Source organism: Biomphalaria glabrata, chromosome 17 (assembly GCF_947242115.1).
Source record: "Biomphalaria glabrata chromosome 17, xgBioGlab47.1, whole genome shotgun sequence".
NCBI lineage: Eukaryota > Metazoa > Mollusca > Gastropoda > Planorbidae > Biomphalaria > Biomphalaria glabrata.
In genome coordinates this window covers 27,588,866-27,605,505 of record NC_074727.1, presented here as the reverse complement: position 1 = coordinate 27,605,505, position 16,640 = coordinate 27,588,866, and the positions used below count along the sequence as shown (strand labels likewise).

The 16,640-nt window shown below is 42.2% G+C and overlaps 1 protein-coding gene across 3 annotated transcripts in view; it reads right to left on the bottom strand.

Moving 5' to 3' along the window:
- LOC106071621 (transmembrane protein 241-like) overlaps positions 1-16,640 on the bottom strand; it is a 77,310-nt gene that overhangs the window by 11,884 nt on the left and 48,786 nt on the right. For all 3 annotated transcript variants that reach the window (XM_056014989.1, XM_056014990.1, XM_056014988.1), the window contains 3 exons: positions 12,862-12,969; positions 10,970-11,072; positions 2,278-2,342 (listed from right to left, as the gene is read on the bottom strand). In XM_056014989.1, coding sequence (XP_055870964.1) covers positions 2,278-2,342; positions 10,970-11,072; positions 12,862-12,969 — 276 coding nt within the window. The remainder of the gene's footprint in view (positions 1-2,277; positions 2,343-10,969; positions 11,073-12,861; positions 12,970-16,640) is intronic.

Here is a 16,640-nt window from a genome sequence, read left to right as displayed (position 1 = left end):
AGGCCGGCTTTAGGGCAGGCTTGAGCCAGATTGACCAGGTCACAGTATTCGCACAGGACGTGGCCGATGGGTTCCAGAGGTCCAAAAGCACATATGCAGTGTTTATAGACCTAAAACAGGCTTATGGGCATGTGGAAGCAAGGCCTCTATCTAAAGCTTAGAGCCATTGGTGTGCGGGACAAAATATACAATTCTTTCATTCTGGGAGGAGCACACATACAAGATACCAGCACTCCATAAGCAGGCCAAAACAACACAATGGCCTGCAGCAGGGCTCTGCTCTCTGCTGCACACTTTTCTTTGCCTACCTGAATGATCTGCCCAGCTCACTGCGGTAAAAGAAACTGCTATACTTGGATGACATAGTCCTCTGGTCAACCGGGAAGAAAGCTGACCTCCAAACCATCTATCTGTATTGTGCAAAATGGCAGATTCAGACAAATGTTGCCAAAATGACCTGGTCCCTGTTCAGCCCGGGAATCGACATTCTTAAGGCTCCTTTCTCTGTGGGCTGTGACTCCAGCGTGAAAATGCGCCAAAATATCTAGGAGTTACACTAGATAGAAAGTTGGCAATGCACCAGCACATCCAGAAAGTTGAAAAAAAAAGGCCTCTGAGAAGTTAGTGTTACTCAGGAAGCTGGCCAGCACAAAGTGGGGTGCCAAAGCTGACATGCTACGCACATTGTACTTAGGGGCTGTTAGATCACAAATCGAGTATAGCAATACTGTCCAAATAAACGCCAGTAAAACAGCCCTCAAATCACTCGACGGAGTACAGGCCGAGGAACTAAGGTTCATTTGCGACACCTTTCTGACAAGCCCGACTATAGCTGCTGAAATTTTATGCAACGTGGCCCAATTAAAGTTAAGGAGGGAGAGGGCGGTACTAACAGCATAAAAGGGGCGAGTCAAAGCTACCCACCACTATATCTAATCAGTGGAGAGTGAGGAACCGTATTAAAATGCGATTGTCCCTCCATATAGTGGCCAATTTGTCAAAAAACAGCTGTGCTCTCCACTAATCGGGTCCTGATTTAAAGGACAAATCAACCTGTCCCTTTATAGGGCGGGAAGGAGCCACTAAGAGACGATTAACATCTGCCATACTCAAAAACTTGGAATCAGCTACTTTAAAATCCTACCCATCAGATGCCATATTCTGTTATACCAATGGGTCAATGTAGAGGGACCCTGATAGATCTGGGTATGGGGCTCTAATAGACTACCCAGACCGACCAGAACCAGATCGGCTCTCTGGTTCCATGGATGCTGAATTAACAGGGATAGCGGTCGTGTTGGTAACTGACTCTTGCTCCAGTCTCCTAGCTATGGGTGGTGGCGGGGGAGAGTCACTGGTAATAGAAGAGGCAGTCGGCACCGCAGATAATATCCGCCAAGCCATTGGAGCTGTTGGTTTCATGCAGTGAGCGTCCTCACATTGCAGCGTGAGGGACAATGAGGAGGCAGACATCCTCGCATGAGAGGGAGCTTCAGCAGCCACTCTCCTCGAAGCACGAGGCTATGGCTCATTCATGAGAAGTGGTTAAAGTCCTGGCAGGAATCCAACAGAGCGTGTGGTGTCTGGCAGCTTATGCATCACCCAGATCGCGACAGTTGAGGAGGTCAGAACAATCAATCATTGCACAATGTAGGACGGAACACTGTTCTGTAGGGGCATACTTTGCCCGGTTCCGTCCAAACTACGACTTCTGATGCCGTCACTGTGGAGACAGCGTCAAAACAATGTCGCATAGATTGTACGAGTGTCCTCGGCTCCGAGAGCTTAGGGGGACATGTCTGAGCAGTCACGCGACATGTATGGTAGCTACAAGGCATTAAGCTGAACAGCAAAGTTTCTTGCCAGAGCACTAAGGGAGGATAAGTCCTTCCTGCTCTGTTTTTCAATAGGAGTTCATCTCATGTGGCAAACTGATGTTAGAGGAATACCGACCTCTGGCTGACCAGACTATGACTGGTGGGAAACTGCCTAATTAGAGGAACACTTGAGCCCTGACTGATCAGGCTTTGCATGTTTGACTGGTGTATAGACTATATCAGCTGTCACTTGAAGCTAAAAGCTGAAATCAGTCATATGACATTCTGGAGACTAGTACAGGGTCAAGCTGTTTCCAGAACGGTAGTCCCAAACTGATGGTATTACAAAAGGTCTCCTGCCCTGCTCCATTTTGATGAATGAAGCCCTAACAGCATTATCAAGTAAGTAAACTTAGGTTCAATGAGTTTTCTACTGTCAATATTCATTGTATACACCTACCAAATAACTAAAGTCTGGGTTAAGGTCATGTCAAAAAATGTCAAGGACACACCAGAACACAGGATCTGTAAAGAAAAAAAAAAGATTACGGATATGTAGATTTGTGCTACCAGCATGTTGTATATATATATATATATATAGGTTAGAGACAACAGATTTGTCATATTATCTTGCTTATATTGTGTCACCACTTGGTGCCATACAGTAGGACAGCCTATTTTGATAGTTCACTAAGATTCAAACCTGGGACCTTTCAGTTTGGAAGCCATCATGATTTTGATTTGATTTGATTTTTTGATTTGAGGCACATTGGCACAATTTAGGCCATGTCGTGCCTGCAGTCCCTTAAGGACTACTCTCTCTCTAAACAACAAGGGCCAGATTCTATACAGTCATATAAAATTAAAATCAAGGTCTATTCACAGTTAAAATAGTAAAGGTAGTAAAAATTTAAATATTTGGTAAAAATCTAATGTAAATAGTGCATGTTCACAAATTCAGAAATCAGATCTTCGTAGATAGCCCCACTTCCCGAATAAAGCCCAGTACCTTCCCAGGGTCGACATTATTAAATAGTGTTTTTAGATTAGTGGCTCTAAAATATTTCGCCCTGACATCCTGGTATCTGGGGCAATCAACGAGGATATGTTCCACGGCGAGGCGAGAGTCACAGTACTCGCAAAGTGGGGGCTCCTCTCTCTTCAGTACAAAAGAGTGCGTGATGTAGGTGTGGCCAGTCCTAAGTCTGGACATGGTTGTGCTACCACGCCTTGTCAGAACCTTAGATGTGGGCCGCCACCTGACATCCGCCACAATCTGCCTGAGTTTACTGTGAGTCTCAGCCTCCCATCGGTTCTGCCACTCTCGATAGGTGGCAGAGGCAATACTTTGTCTCAGGTCCGAGTAGGGAATTTGGGTTCCTGACACCGCATGATTTAGGGCTCTCTTTGCTTCTCTGTCTGCGGCTTCGTTTCCCTCAATGCCAACATGGGAGGGGATCAGATGAAGGTGACATCCCTACGGTCGGCTGTTATTAGGTCCAACAGCTTCAGGCTCTTATGTACCAATGGGATGTCAGTCTTCATCCGCCCCAAAGCTTGCAATGCAGATTTGGAGTCGGAGCAGATTATAAATTTACTCCTTTCTGATGCTTTTACGGCCATAAGTGCAAGCAATATTGCGTGCAATTCGGCCGTAAAGATGGAGCAGCCATCGGGGAGTCTACGGGAGATTGTTTTGTTCCGAAAGGAGCAGGCACACGCGACCTTTCCCTCCATTTTGGATCCGTCTGTGTAGATGGTGCCACAATCTCCGTAGCTCTCCTGCAGTTCCCTAAAGTGGACTTGTAGTATGCTTGGGTCTGTATTTTCTTTTTTGAAATTAAGGAGGGATAAATTTAATTTGGGTTTATTCATTAGCCAAGGAGGATTCTGAGGGGTTTCTATTTTAGAGATTTGGTCAATGGGTGGGGTTAAATTTTGGATGGGTTCTCTCATTCGAAGGCCCAACGGCTGTATGACGTTAGGCCTTCGATTGTATAATTCTACCTCTGTGGGGTTAAATATGGAGTCAAAAGCAGGGTTTGTGGGGTTGGATTTTAGCTTGACTATATACTGCATTGCAAGCTTTTTCATTCTTATATCCATGGGGAGTTCTCCAGCCTCCACATGGAGACTTGGGATAGGTGATGTACGAAACGCGCCGAGACAGAGACGCAGGGCAGCATTTTGTATTGGTTCCAGTATTTTTAGGTACGACTTCCTTGCTGCTCCATATATTATGGATCCGTAGTCTAGCTTGGATCGAATTAGACTCCGATAGAGCAGCAGCAAGGTATCACTGTCAGCTCCCCAGTCCGTATGGCTGAGTACTCTTAGTATGTTTAATGACTTTTGGCATTTCTTCTTAAGTTCCTTAATGTGGGGGAGAAAATTAAATTTGGAATCTAAGGTGAGGGCTAAAAATTTTGTAGTTTTCACGACAGGGATCTTCTTTTTGTGTATAAATAGTTCAGGGTCTGGGTGGAGTCCCCTTAGATTACAAAAATGCATACTAACTGTTTTGGAGTCTGAGAATTTGAAACCATTATAGTTTGCCCAACCCTGAATTTTGTTTAAACATAACTGTAATTTTCTTTCTAAGGTGTTCATGTTTTTCCCATAAGTAAGAATGACAAAGTCATCAACATACAAAGAGCACTCTATGCCAGGGGACAGCGCATTTATGATGCTATTTATTTTAATGTTGAACAGGGTGACTGACAGAATGCTGCCCATTTCCTGGTCATGAGAGTCAGAAGCGGAGTTGCCCACTCGAACCTGAAATTTTCGATCTTTCAGGAATTCCTCCACAAAACGGGGGAGGTGTCCCTTAAGCCCCATAGGGCGCCAGGTCACGTAGAATGACATGTTTCCAGGTTGTGTCATAGGCCTTTTCTATATCGAAGAATACAGCTACTAGATGTTCTCTTCTGAGTAATGCATTTCTAATATAAGCTTCCAGCCTTACCAGGTGGTCAGTTGTTGTCCGCCCCTGCCGGAATCCGCACTGGTAGTTTGAGATCACTTTATTCCTTTCCAGGTACCAGACCAGCCTACTGTTAATCATTCTTTCCATGGTTTTGCAGATGCAGCTTGTTAGTGCTATTGGTCGATAGTTAGCTGGGTCAGAGCCGTCTCTTCCCGGTTTAGGTATCGGTATAACTGTGGCTTTCCTCCAGCTGTTTGGGAAAGCGCCTGTTTGCCACACACAGTTATAGACCCCTAGCAGGACTGCCAATGAGGGTTCGGGAAGGTGCTTGAGGAACTGGTAATGGATTTCGTCTTCTCCAGGCGCTGTGTCATGTGACTTGTCCAGCGATTCCCTCAGTTCCTCAAGCGAGAACGGTTTGTTGTAGTCTTCATTGTTCTCTGACCTGAAATCAATGGGGTGTCTTTCCTCCCTGGTTTTGACTTTTTGGAACTCTGGCGTGTAGTGTGCAGTGGATGATTTTTCTGCTATTGAGGATGCAAGGCAGTCAGCTATTTCTCTGGGGGACGTGACAGTTCGTCCTTGGTTTTTCAAATGCCCTATTGCATTTGATTCTTTCCCTTTGATTCGCCTTACTGCCTTCCAAACCGCTCTAGCAGAAGTTTTGGCATCCAGACTGCCTTCCAAACTTCTCCAGGAATTCCTTTTGGCTGACCGTATGGTTTGTCTAGCCTTTGCTCTAGCTATCCTGAATAGCTTTAGGTTTTCCTGGGAAGGATTCTTTATAAATGCAGCCAGTCGTTTTTTCCTATCGCCAATAGCACTTCTGCAAGCTGTATCAAACCATGGTTTGCTAGGCCGTTTTGGGTTTGCAGAGGTTAGGGGTACAATTTTCCTGGCTATACTTAGTAGTTTGCTAGCAAAGGTATCAGCTGGGTTCTGTTCATCGAGGATATTTTCTGTGATATCCTCAGAGCATCTTTTTTGGAATTGTTCCCAATCGGCCTTATTCAGTTTCCACCGCTGAGGTCGTCCCAATGAAGGGAGATTGTTAGTAATGATGATTGGGAAGTGATCACTTCCCCGTAGATCATTGCTAACTGACCATTTAAAATCGTCCAGAAGTCCGGGGACGCATACGGTGAGGTCAATGCATGTGAATGATCCAGTTCCTGGGTGCAAGTAGGTCGGTGATGCATCATTAAGTATGCATAAATCATGTTGGAGGAAGATATCCTCCAGCATACGACCTCTTGTGTCGGTATTGTTGGATCCCCACATGGTGTTATGGGCATTGAAATCCCCAAGGATTAAATAAGGCCGGGGGAGTTGTTTTAATAGGTCCTCCATGTCTGTTCGGTTTAATGGAGCGCCTGGTGGTAGATACAGGCTGCAGCAAGTGATAACCTTGTGAAGGGTTATCCTAGCTGCTACGGCCTGTAGTGTGGTCTGTAGTTCTACCCTCTCATGGGGGATGCTATCCTTCACAAGGATACAGACTCCACCTGATGCTCTTTCTGCATCCTCAACATTCTTGGTGTAAGCACGGTAGCTTCGGAAGCTGATGCAATCTTTCAGAAATGTTTCCTGTAAGCAGACAGCTACAGGAGTCTCAGAGTCCATCAGTAGCTGCATTTCCTCGTAATTGGCCTTGAGGCCTCTACAATTCCACTGTACAATTCTGGAATCCATGGCTTATTCTAGATGACCTACTTGGAGCTATTTGGCCTTGGGAGGCCCCCGGAGGGGTTTCCCTTTATTCCAGTGACCTTGGTATTTTTATTCTTGGGTTTGGATGGAGAGGAGGACAACTCTCTTTTGGGGGAAGTCTTTCTCTCTGGAGAGGGGAGATCCCTCTGGTTAGTGCGGAGGTTATTTCCTCCTCTCTCACCTCGGGCATCTTCTCCGCTTTGATTTCTCCCCTTAGGGAGTTGGTCAACCTCTAACTCGGTAGAGGTTGGGGTGTCTGGCTGGGTTCTCTGAGGAGAACCTGTGTCAGACATGATGTCTCCGGGTTTTCCAGGAGTATTGGTTTTGACATGCTGCTCAGTCTCCATGTTCTCATCAGCGAGCACAGAGAACCTGTTCTTTAGCATGACAACAGGGCTTTCTTGTTTCTTCAGAGGTGTGTTCTTTGGCGGTGTTTTCTTCTGAGTTGGGGGAGGAGGAGGGGGTGGTGGGGTCAATGTGTCCGTCTGTGTGGCTATGGATCTTCCTTTCTTAGCAACAGCCTGGGCGTAGGTCTTTGTCAAGCCGAATTGGCCCTTGGGTAGGGCCAGTACAGCCGATTTCGCCTGGCTAAATTTACATCCGTTTCTTGCCTTGTACTCCTGCACGGCAACCTCCTGTTTCCACACAGGGCAGTCCTTGGAGTAGGCTAAGTGGCCAGCTTGACAGTTTGGGCATTTGAACTGGGCTGTGCAGCCCTTGTCCTCATGACCCTCTCCAGCACATCTGGCACACACAGTGTTCCTCTTGCAGACTGACGCCCCGTGTCCATAACCCTGGCACTTGAAGCACCTCATGGGGTTAGGTATGTAGGGCCTCACTGGAACTCGTAGGTATCCTGCCTTCACATACTCTGGCGGTGTCCTAGTTCCGAATGTGAGGATAATAGTGACGGTTTTGACCTCCTCACCCTCCCTGCGCCTGGTAATGCGCCGGGCATGGGTGACTCCTTCAATGCCCTCCACTATTTCCTTCTCGGAACATTCCAGTAGGTCCCTAGAGCTGATTACACCTCTGCTGGTGTTCAGACTCTTGTGTGGCATGACTTCCACTTGGAGATCACAGAGTCTTCTGCATCTTAAAAGCCCATCAGAGTGTGTCTTGCTGTCTACTTCTACAAGGAGTTCCATTGTTTTGTGTAGCTTAGACACACTCTTGGGCTCTCCCACTACTGACTTGAGTCCCTTATAGATAATAAAAGGGCTCAACTTTGTCAGGCTTTTTCCCTCCTCTGTGCATCTAACCACCAGAAATGATGGCCAGGTGGCACAGCTTTTTGGGACCTCCTCTTTTTTATCGTCAATTCGACGTTTCTTGCCCAGACATAGGTCTGGGGCAAGTAGTTTTGTGTGTGTTTTTTTGTCCATATATATTTTGGTTAATTCGGCACCTGTGCTCCCCACCCGCCATCGAGTCCAACAAGGGGACGGGCCATTCGGATGTCCAGAATGAGCCCGCCAGGGCTACACAGGTGCTATACTCAGTCAGCTGCTACATCGGACATGTGTCCGATACAGCAGCTCCCTGATTGACCCTCCAGCCACCGCCCTCCAGCATAGGTTGACGACCTATGCTGGTAGCTCGGCATGACCAGCCGGTTGACCCAGAGCGGGCCATCTGGGTCTCAGGTCTAGGGGAACTTGGAGCCAAAGTATTGTGTTGTTGTGGTTTATCCTCAGATAGCCACCACTCAAACACCAGGATCTCTTTATCCCCCCTTACCCGTCGCAGTCCACGGCAAACGGACTGGTCTAGGACGTAGTGAGAATTTAAAGTTAAGGAGACAGTGTGATGATCAATGAAGGCAGACTTAGGAAAAGAGGAGGCAGACACAATGATAGAAAAGAAGTAGGGCACTTTTGAGCTCCAAAAGTGCTAAGGAAAGAGGAGCGCAGTTTAACGTCATGTCTCGGGACGAACAAACCTAACTGAAATGCCATTTGAGAAGATAGCTCTAGATATTATCGGACCCATGTCAGTAATATTCGGTAGAGGCCACCGCTACATATTGACTGTTGTAGACATGTGTACACGGTTTCCAGAAGCAATACCATTGAAAAGAATTTCTTCCAGAGATGTGGAAGACGTACTAACAACAATATTTTCAAAAACAGGTTACCCTCGATCAAGGCACTCAGTTCAAATCAAATGAATTCGCGCAGTTTTGCAAGACTCTGAATATTAAACAACAATTTACTACTCGAGTCCACCCTCAAACAGATGGAATGTGCGAACGCCTGAACTCAACTATGAAAACAATGCTGAACAAAGAAGCACAGGACAACCCAACAGACTGGGACAAACTGATCATCACCATACTGTTCGCCTGGCAAATTTCACAAGTATTACACAACCTCTAATTAAACTGACAAAAAAGGCATGCCAAACAAGATCACATGGAGCTCCAGACTACAGAAAAGCCTACAAAGCATTAAAAGTGCTTCTCAGACGACATAGTACTCCAGCTTCCAGACATCAGAAACCCTTTCTACTTGGCAACCTGAGATGAACTCCAATTGATGGCAAGGCTGGAAGGATCAGTCCTCCCGTAGAGTCGTGGCAAGAAACTCGGATGTTAGGCGTAGTGCCTTTAAGCTTCCATACAAGTCAAGTGACTCTGCAGACACTCTTGCAAGAGATGCACCACTGTCCACAGTGTCGGCAACGGGCATCAAAATTTGGCCGGAACCGGGCAAATTAAGCACCAACAGGGCAGTGCCCCATTCTACACTGCGCAATGATAGATTGCTCCGACCTTTTTAGCCTCCACCATGGAGCGTTGCGGTCCGGGCGACGCAAATGCTTCTCGTGCTGGAGCATCAATCGCCTCGTTACCTCCCACGCCGCAGTGCGAAGGCACCCACTGCATAAAGATGGTGGGAAGGGTGGTCGAGAGGCTAAGCGCGCTTGAACTTGGCTTGTCTTGGTTACCTAGAAGGGGGCTCGAGGTTTGACACCGACTCGGGCAGAGTTGCGTTTATTGAGCGCCTAAAGGCAGTACGGAAAACCAACTCCTAGATACCCCCTCCCCCCACTGGGCCACAAATGAGATTGGACCAAAGCGCTCTGAGCATGCTATAAGCATGAAAGTAGCGCTATATAAAAGCTATAATAATAATAATATAACCACTCCAATAAATAGGCGGATGTTATTTGCGGCGCCAGACATGGCTTGGAGGCAGGAGCTAGAATCGGTAACCATTACAACAGAAGTCACAACGGTTTCTTTTTTATGTAATTTTTCCCCTATGTGGTGTAGTGCCGTGATAATCGCGTGAGTTCAGCATCAAAGCTACATGCGGCGGGGCCGCATGCGCCTGACAGCTTGTCTGGGTCGATGCCCCATACCCGGCTCTCGCAGGGTCCTTAAATACGGACCCATCTGTGTAGCAGAAGATGGCATCTGATGGGTATGATTTAAGAGTTTGTGTTGCCATCTTTTTGAGTATGTCCGGGTGTATGTGTCTTCTAGTGCCCCTTCCAGGCCCTCTAGTGTGAAGTTTATAGGAGGGCTGGGCAGGCTTCTCCATGGAAGGTAGTTACTAATCCTACGGTTGGTACCGGTCAGCGGAGAGTCCAGCCTGCACACTCAAATTTGACGCAATGTGCATGAATGATTTCCATTGGATCCTGTTTCTCTCTCACTACTGACTGACTAGCAAATGGGTGTGGAGCCCTGGATCGCCTCTTTTATAGCGCCCCAGGGCTACTAGTACCGCCCTCTCTCTCCTCAGGCAGAGAGGAGGCACGTTGCACATTATTTCAGCAGCGCATGTTGGGCTCGTGCCAGTTATGAAACTTAATGCCTGGGCCTGTACTTTGTCCAGTGATTCAAGGGCCGTTTTGCTCGCATAGACTTGGACTGGCTGTGAGTATTCAATCTGCGAACGGACAGCCCCTATGTACAGTGTGCTGAGCATGTCAGCTCGGGCGCCCCACTTTGTGCTGGCCAGCTTTCTGACTAACCCAAGCTTCTCCGAGGCCTTTCGTTCAACTTTGAATTGTCTTCATGATATCAATAAAGAAACAATCAATAATAAAGACAATGTCTTAAATCCAAATATTATAATAGCTGGGAAACAAATGACCAACGTATACAAGTTCTCCATAAAGTAATTCTATGTCAGATATAGTCTGTCAAATATAATCTTATCCTGAGACAGTCTTGTATTTAGAAAAATGTGTGACCACTGCAGTCTTATATTTAGAAAAATATTAGTTGTAGTCTTATATTTAGAAAAATATTAGTTGTAGTCTTATATTTTGTATAATGTATGCCCATTGTAGTTTAGAACTAAAGTTATCTAGAGCAAGTTTATATCTAGTAAAATATTATCATAGTTAGTGCAAGGATAAGTAAAATCTTATCATTTGAAGATTATATGACTGATCTGTATAGCTAATTCTATGACTGCTGTCTCTAACATACATAACCAGGGTATAACTTCAAATCACATTTGTTGAACAAATGACTTTTATAGCCATATGTTTTTACCTTAGCAACAGCCTGTACAGCCCCTACATCCAGCATCAAAGATGGTGTTTTCAGTTCTTGTAAATAAACTGAACATAGATTTAACAGCACACCCAGCACACCACTGCAATACACAGAGAGACATTCAAGTGCCTTTACAACAGGTAGAGTTGGTAGAAGCATCGAAACATGTACTGAACATATGCAATGTAGTATGCATGTATGAATGTAGTATGATCTGAACATATGATACAAGCATTACTTAGAGATGTAAGGGTTAGAGATGTAAGGTAAATATTGTCTGAGTATGCCATTTAGAATGTGTGTTGGCCAACTACTTCTGATGGTGGCACCAATCCAATTGAAGGTTGTTTTAGAACCTCATGATTTAAAGAGTTGAGCAAGCTCTAATAAGTAGCTGACACAATAAGTCAGCCGTAGAGGCACTGCACTACAGTCAGCCGTAGAGATTTACAGCATCTCCTAGAAAGCACAAGGTCTAAACTTGTATAAACAGTCGCTAAATATACAATCAGAATATTAGCTCAATATACAATCAGAATATTGCCTAAATATACAATCAGAATATTGCCTAAATATACAATCAGAATATTGCCTAAATATAATAATAATAATGGAAATATCTTCGAGTACGAAGCTTAAAGATGAATGCAGTGTTCTACATATACAAGCCCAAATTGTGACCAGCGTCTGATGCAGGCAAAGCCGTTGTCCGCTGGGGTCCAAAAGTTTTTTCTTCTTCTGTGCTTGTCTTCAATAATGATTTTCTTTGGCTCAAATGTGTGTTCCACAGTTTTTGTGAGAACTCTCCAATTGTCTCTTTCAGAGGGCCATCTGCTGCCACTACTTTCCTAGGGCAAAATGGCGCCTGAGTCGATCTTCTTATGGGGGCACCTCTGTTACACTGCCCTTCTTGGAGCTCACCAAAGTCCTCCCTGACGAAAAGTTTCCAACCCAGCTGTCGAATGGTAATTACTGCTTCTATACTGTCCACAAGGGCCTCCAATAGAACATGGTTATTTTTAACGCAGCCTTGCCAATGTATGCTTATTACAGATGAGGGCATCTATGATGAAACTGTTCAAGGAGTCTTATAGCCTTCAATAGAGCAACTAGGTCTCAGAGCCATACAAAAGTGTGGTGAGAACCACTGCATTATAAATCTTGATTTTTTAATAGGTGACGAGATCTATCTCAGCTTGATGCAACCAAAAGTGCTGTTAGCTTTAGCCAGATGGTTGTCTATTTCTCTTGACAGTGACATATCATTGGACACTCTGCTGCCCAGGTAGGTCAAGTGGTCAACAACATTAACAAAGTGGACATTCACATTGATTTGTGGAGCTGGGTTAGTTCCATTTGGGGACTTCTGAAGCATGACCTCCTTTTTTTTTAGGTGGATGGACAGAAAAACAAGGCAGCAGCCTCAGCTAAGTTGAATCTCCTGCTTTTGTGTGCAAGTGCAGCCATCCAACTAGGAGCAGCAGCAGCTCTTTTAGTATTAGAGAGCAAGCACTGTGTGTGTTGAATATACAATGCCATAATTATCTAAATATACAATGTGAATATTACTAAAATATACAATGTGAATCTGTGGCATTTTACATCTGGAGAGAAGATCTTTTCCCTTAGCAGGTCGCACACTTAAAGGTCTACTGATATATACAAACACAACAGGAAACTATTCAAACTTGACACCAACAGTTGGGAAAATGAGACACTGGACATATCCATATGGAGTCCTTGATTTGCAGACACACCAGAAATATAAAGAACAGTAACGCTACAATGTGAATATTACCTAAATATAGAATGTGAATATTACCTAAATATAGAATGAGATTATTACCTAAACTGTGATTGTTATCTAAATATAGAATATGTTCAATTACCTGAGTATACATCCTACATAGAAATGAGAGACATAGAAATACTGGAACCTGCCAACAGCCTCTAGAGTGTCTCCCAGGAAATAACTGGATGGGGCCAGCACAATGAAACTGTTAGAACAGAAACAGGAAGTCAAGAGCAGTGGGATATTACTGTCATCATAAATTATACCTAGTGTGAAAAAAGGACAGTTTTCTTGTAAATTATACACGAAATCAGGACACAGCATAAAATATTTTCTTTATTTTTGAATTATACATGAAAACAGGACACAGCATTAAATATTTTCTTTATTTTTAAATTATACATGAAATCAGGACACAGCATTAAATATTTTCTTTATTTTTAAATTATACATGAAATCAGGACACAGCATTAAATATTTTCTTTATTTTTGCAAGTTAAGTCCTATTGGAAATTTGACAAAAGACACACTGGACATCATATTAAATTCATTAAGACACCAAAAGACTTTGTAAGGAAAGTTGAAATGTCTTGTTCAAACAAAAGACATTCTAGTATGAACAGCAAACCTTTGCTAACAAAATATTGGCCCTGGTCCATAAGTCCCTTCAAATTAATTGTTTGTGACTGAAGCCTTTACATTTACAATCTTTAAAAGACAGAACTACAAGAAATATACACATTGAATTCTGCTAATAAAGGTTTGTTTTAAAAATGTAGTTGCTATTGAAAAAAAATATTATCAATGTGTTGAATGTTCCCAAGACAGTTATCAATGTGTCAACTTTATCTATAGTAATCTATACTCTTTTTTTACATTTCTGTAACCATAGAGCTATAATATATGGATAGTAGACTAGTGGTCAAGAAAAGACGTGAATCAAATTCTTGGAAATTTTTTGTCTTTAGTGTTGCGTGCCATTCTTGACTTATTACAGTTTAGATGAGTTTCTAAAATATCTATGTGCCTATGATTTAATGAGACTTACACGTGTCATAAGCAATGATTCCATGAAACTTACATATGTCATAAGCAATGATTCCATGAGACTTACACATGTCATAAGCAATGATTCCATGAGACTTACACATGTCATAAGCAATGATTCCATGAGACTTATTTCCATTCTGTACTAATTGAAAGTTCTTTCACAGTCTGAGGACATGGTCTCCTAGTAAAACAACAACAAAGGAAGACACTCTACCAGTAGTTTTACAACTAGATGTATTGATTCCCAGCTGGTTTCAGTAGCTGTACAAACCATGAAGTAATAAGTCTCTACTTACAGCCTAACATAGTAGCTGTACTGAAACCATGAAGTGATAAGTCTCTACTTACAGCCTAACATAGTAGCTGTACTGAAACCATGAAGTGATAAGTTTCCATTTACAGCATAACATAGTAGCTGTACTGAAACCATGAAGTGATAAGTCTCTACTTACAGCCTAACATAGTAGCTGTACTGAAACCATGAAGTGATAAGTTTCTACTTACAGCATAACATAGTAGCTGTACAAACCATGAAGTGATAAGTCTCTACTTACAGCCTAACATAGTAGCTGTACTGAAACCATGAAGTGATAAGTCTCTACTTACAGCCTAACATAGTAGCTGTACTGAAACCATGAAGTGATAAGTTTCCACTTACAGCCTAACATAGTAGCTGTACTGAAACCATGAAGTGATAAGTCTCTACTTACAGCCTAACATAGTAGCTGTACTGAAACCATGAAGTGATAAGTCTCTACTTACAGCCTAACATAGTAGCTGTACTGAAACCATGAAGTGATAAGTCTCTACTTACAGCATGAACATGACTTTGAACATGAACAAATCATGACTTCTTTTTATAAGGATTTTAATCTAAAATAAACATATGCAGGAAATAGCTGGATAGTCATATACATACAACAGCAGTAATATTGAAGGTCCTTTAAGACAATTCTTTTAAATAGTTTTTTTTTTTCCCTTTTCTTTTCTTGCTATTCCTCTCCTCCCAATCCCCTCTGTCTGTCTGGCCAAAAGTTTGTACACATTATTTCTCTGGCACCAATCTCTGATCAAACTGAAATTGTACACAATTATTTCTTTTACCTGACAACAAAAGTAATCAATTTAAAAAAAAAAATTCATTAATTAACTATTGGTAATAAATAACTTTGTTTGGTATATCAAGCAAAGGAAAGAAATAGTACTTAACTGAAGTGGTGGAATAAGCTGAATTTGTCCCCTTTAAATTACCTACCGTTCTAGGCTTGGTGAACACAAACATGAAATAAAAACAATAGAGACCAGTAGAGTGGTTACAGCAGTGTTTTATTTAAATAAACAAATGTAAATGTTTGATCTTATCTCATAGAATACAGAGGTTACTTCAAAACAAGAAGATGATTACGTCCTATGCGTAATGCATTTAGTCATGCATATTAATCAATGACCTAAATTCTGCTAAATCACTGGTTTTTCTGGCTAGCTCAGGAAACCCATTCAATACTCTAATAGCACTAGGGAAGAAGGAGCATTTGTACAAATTTGTCCTAGCATATGGAACAAGGAGTATGCCCTTATCCTGGTGTCTTTCTGAGTACTTTATTAGATTTTGTTTTTGTATTTGAAGATTATGGTTCAGAGTTTAATGCATAATTGCTACTTTACTTTTGAGTCTTCTATCCTGAAGGCTTTCTAAATTTAGTGATTTTACTAAAGGTGTTACTCTAGTCAAATGTGAATATTCGTTTGTTATGAATCTTACTGCTCTTTTTTGTGTCTGTTCCAGTTTCTTAATGTTTTCTTGAGTTGAGGGGTCCCAAAGAGAGGATGCATATTCTATTATTGGCCTAACCAAGGTTAAATAACATTTTAGTTTTATGTTCGTATTTGATTTATAGAAATTTCTTTTAATAAATCCTAATACTTTGATTTTTTGATAGTTTCATCAATATGGGGATTCCATGACACTTTTTAATTTATTATAACACCTAGGTATTTTGCATTTTTAGTCTGTGTTACAGGTTTACCATAAATAAGATAAGTGGAATTAATTTGTTTTAGTTTTTTTGTTACTCTTTATAACTGACATTTTTCTGGGTGGAAAGACATGCTCCAATTTGATTCTCATTTCTGTAATTCATCCAATTCTCTTTGTAAAATTTCTGTGTCTTGTGTGGTTTTTATTTTCTATGTAGCATGCAATGGTCTGCAAATAATCTGACTTTTGTTCCTGAACTAATGCATTTTGGCAAATCATTTATGTGAATTAAAAATAGTAGTGGACCTAAGACTGTTCCTTGAGGTACACCTAAGTTTACTGTCGGTTGTTTATTTAGAGCCATTTATTATTACAGTTTGTTCTCTCCTTATCAAAAAATCCTTAATCCAGTGATGCAATGGACCATCAATGCCAAAATATTTTAATTTTTTAAGCAAACTATGGTGGTGAACTTTGTCAAAAGCCTTGGAAATATAGCCTCTATTTGCTCAATATTATCTAAACCTTTTGAAAAATCATCAATTAGTCCAATTAGTTCCTAAAGCCATGTTGGTATTTTGTCTAAAAGGTTCCTCAGAAGCCCCGTTCTTTCTCCCCCTTTCCAACTGGTCCAGCCCCTTTCCAACTGGTCCAGACAAGTTTTAGGATCATAACTTATTGAGAACAATAAAAGCATGAAATAGTGCTAAATAAAAACTATTGGTAAAAAAAAATATTTCTAATCACAAAGATTAAATATTGTCAGTCAATTACAAATTTAATTACATGATTGATCCAAACTAATTGATTCAAAATAATATAAGCTTTGTTTGATTGTTTTTTTAAGT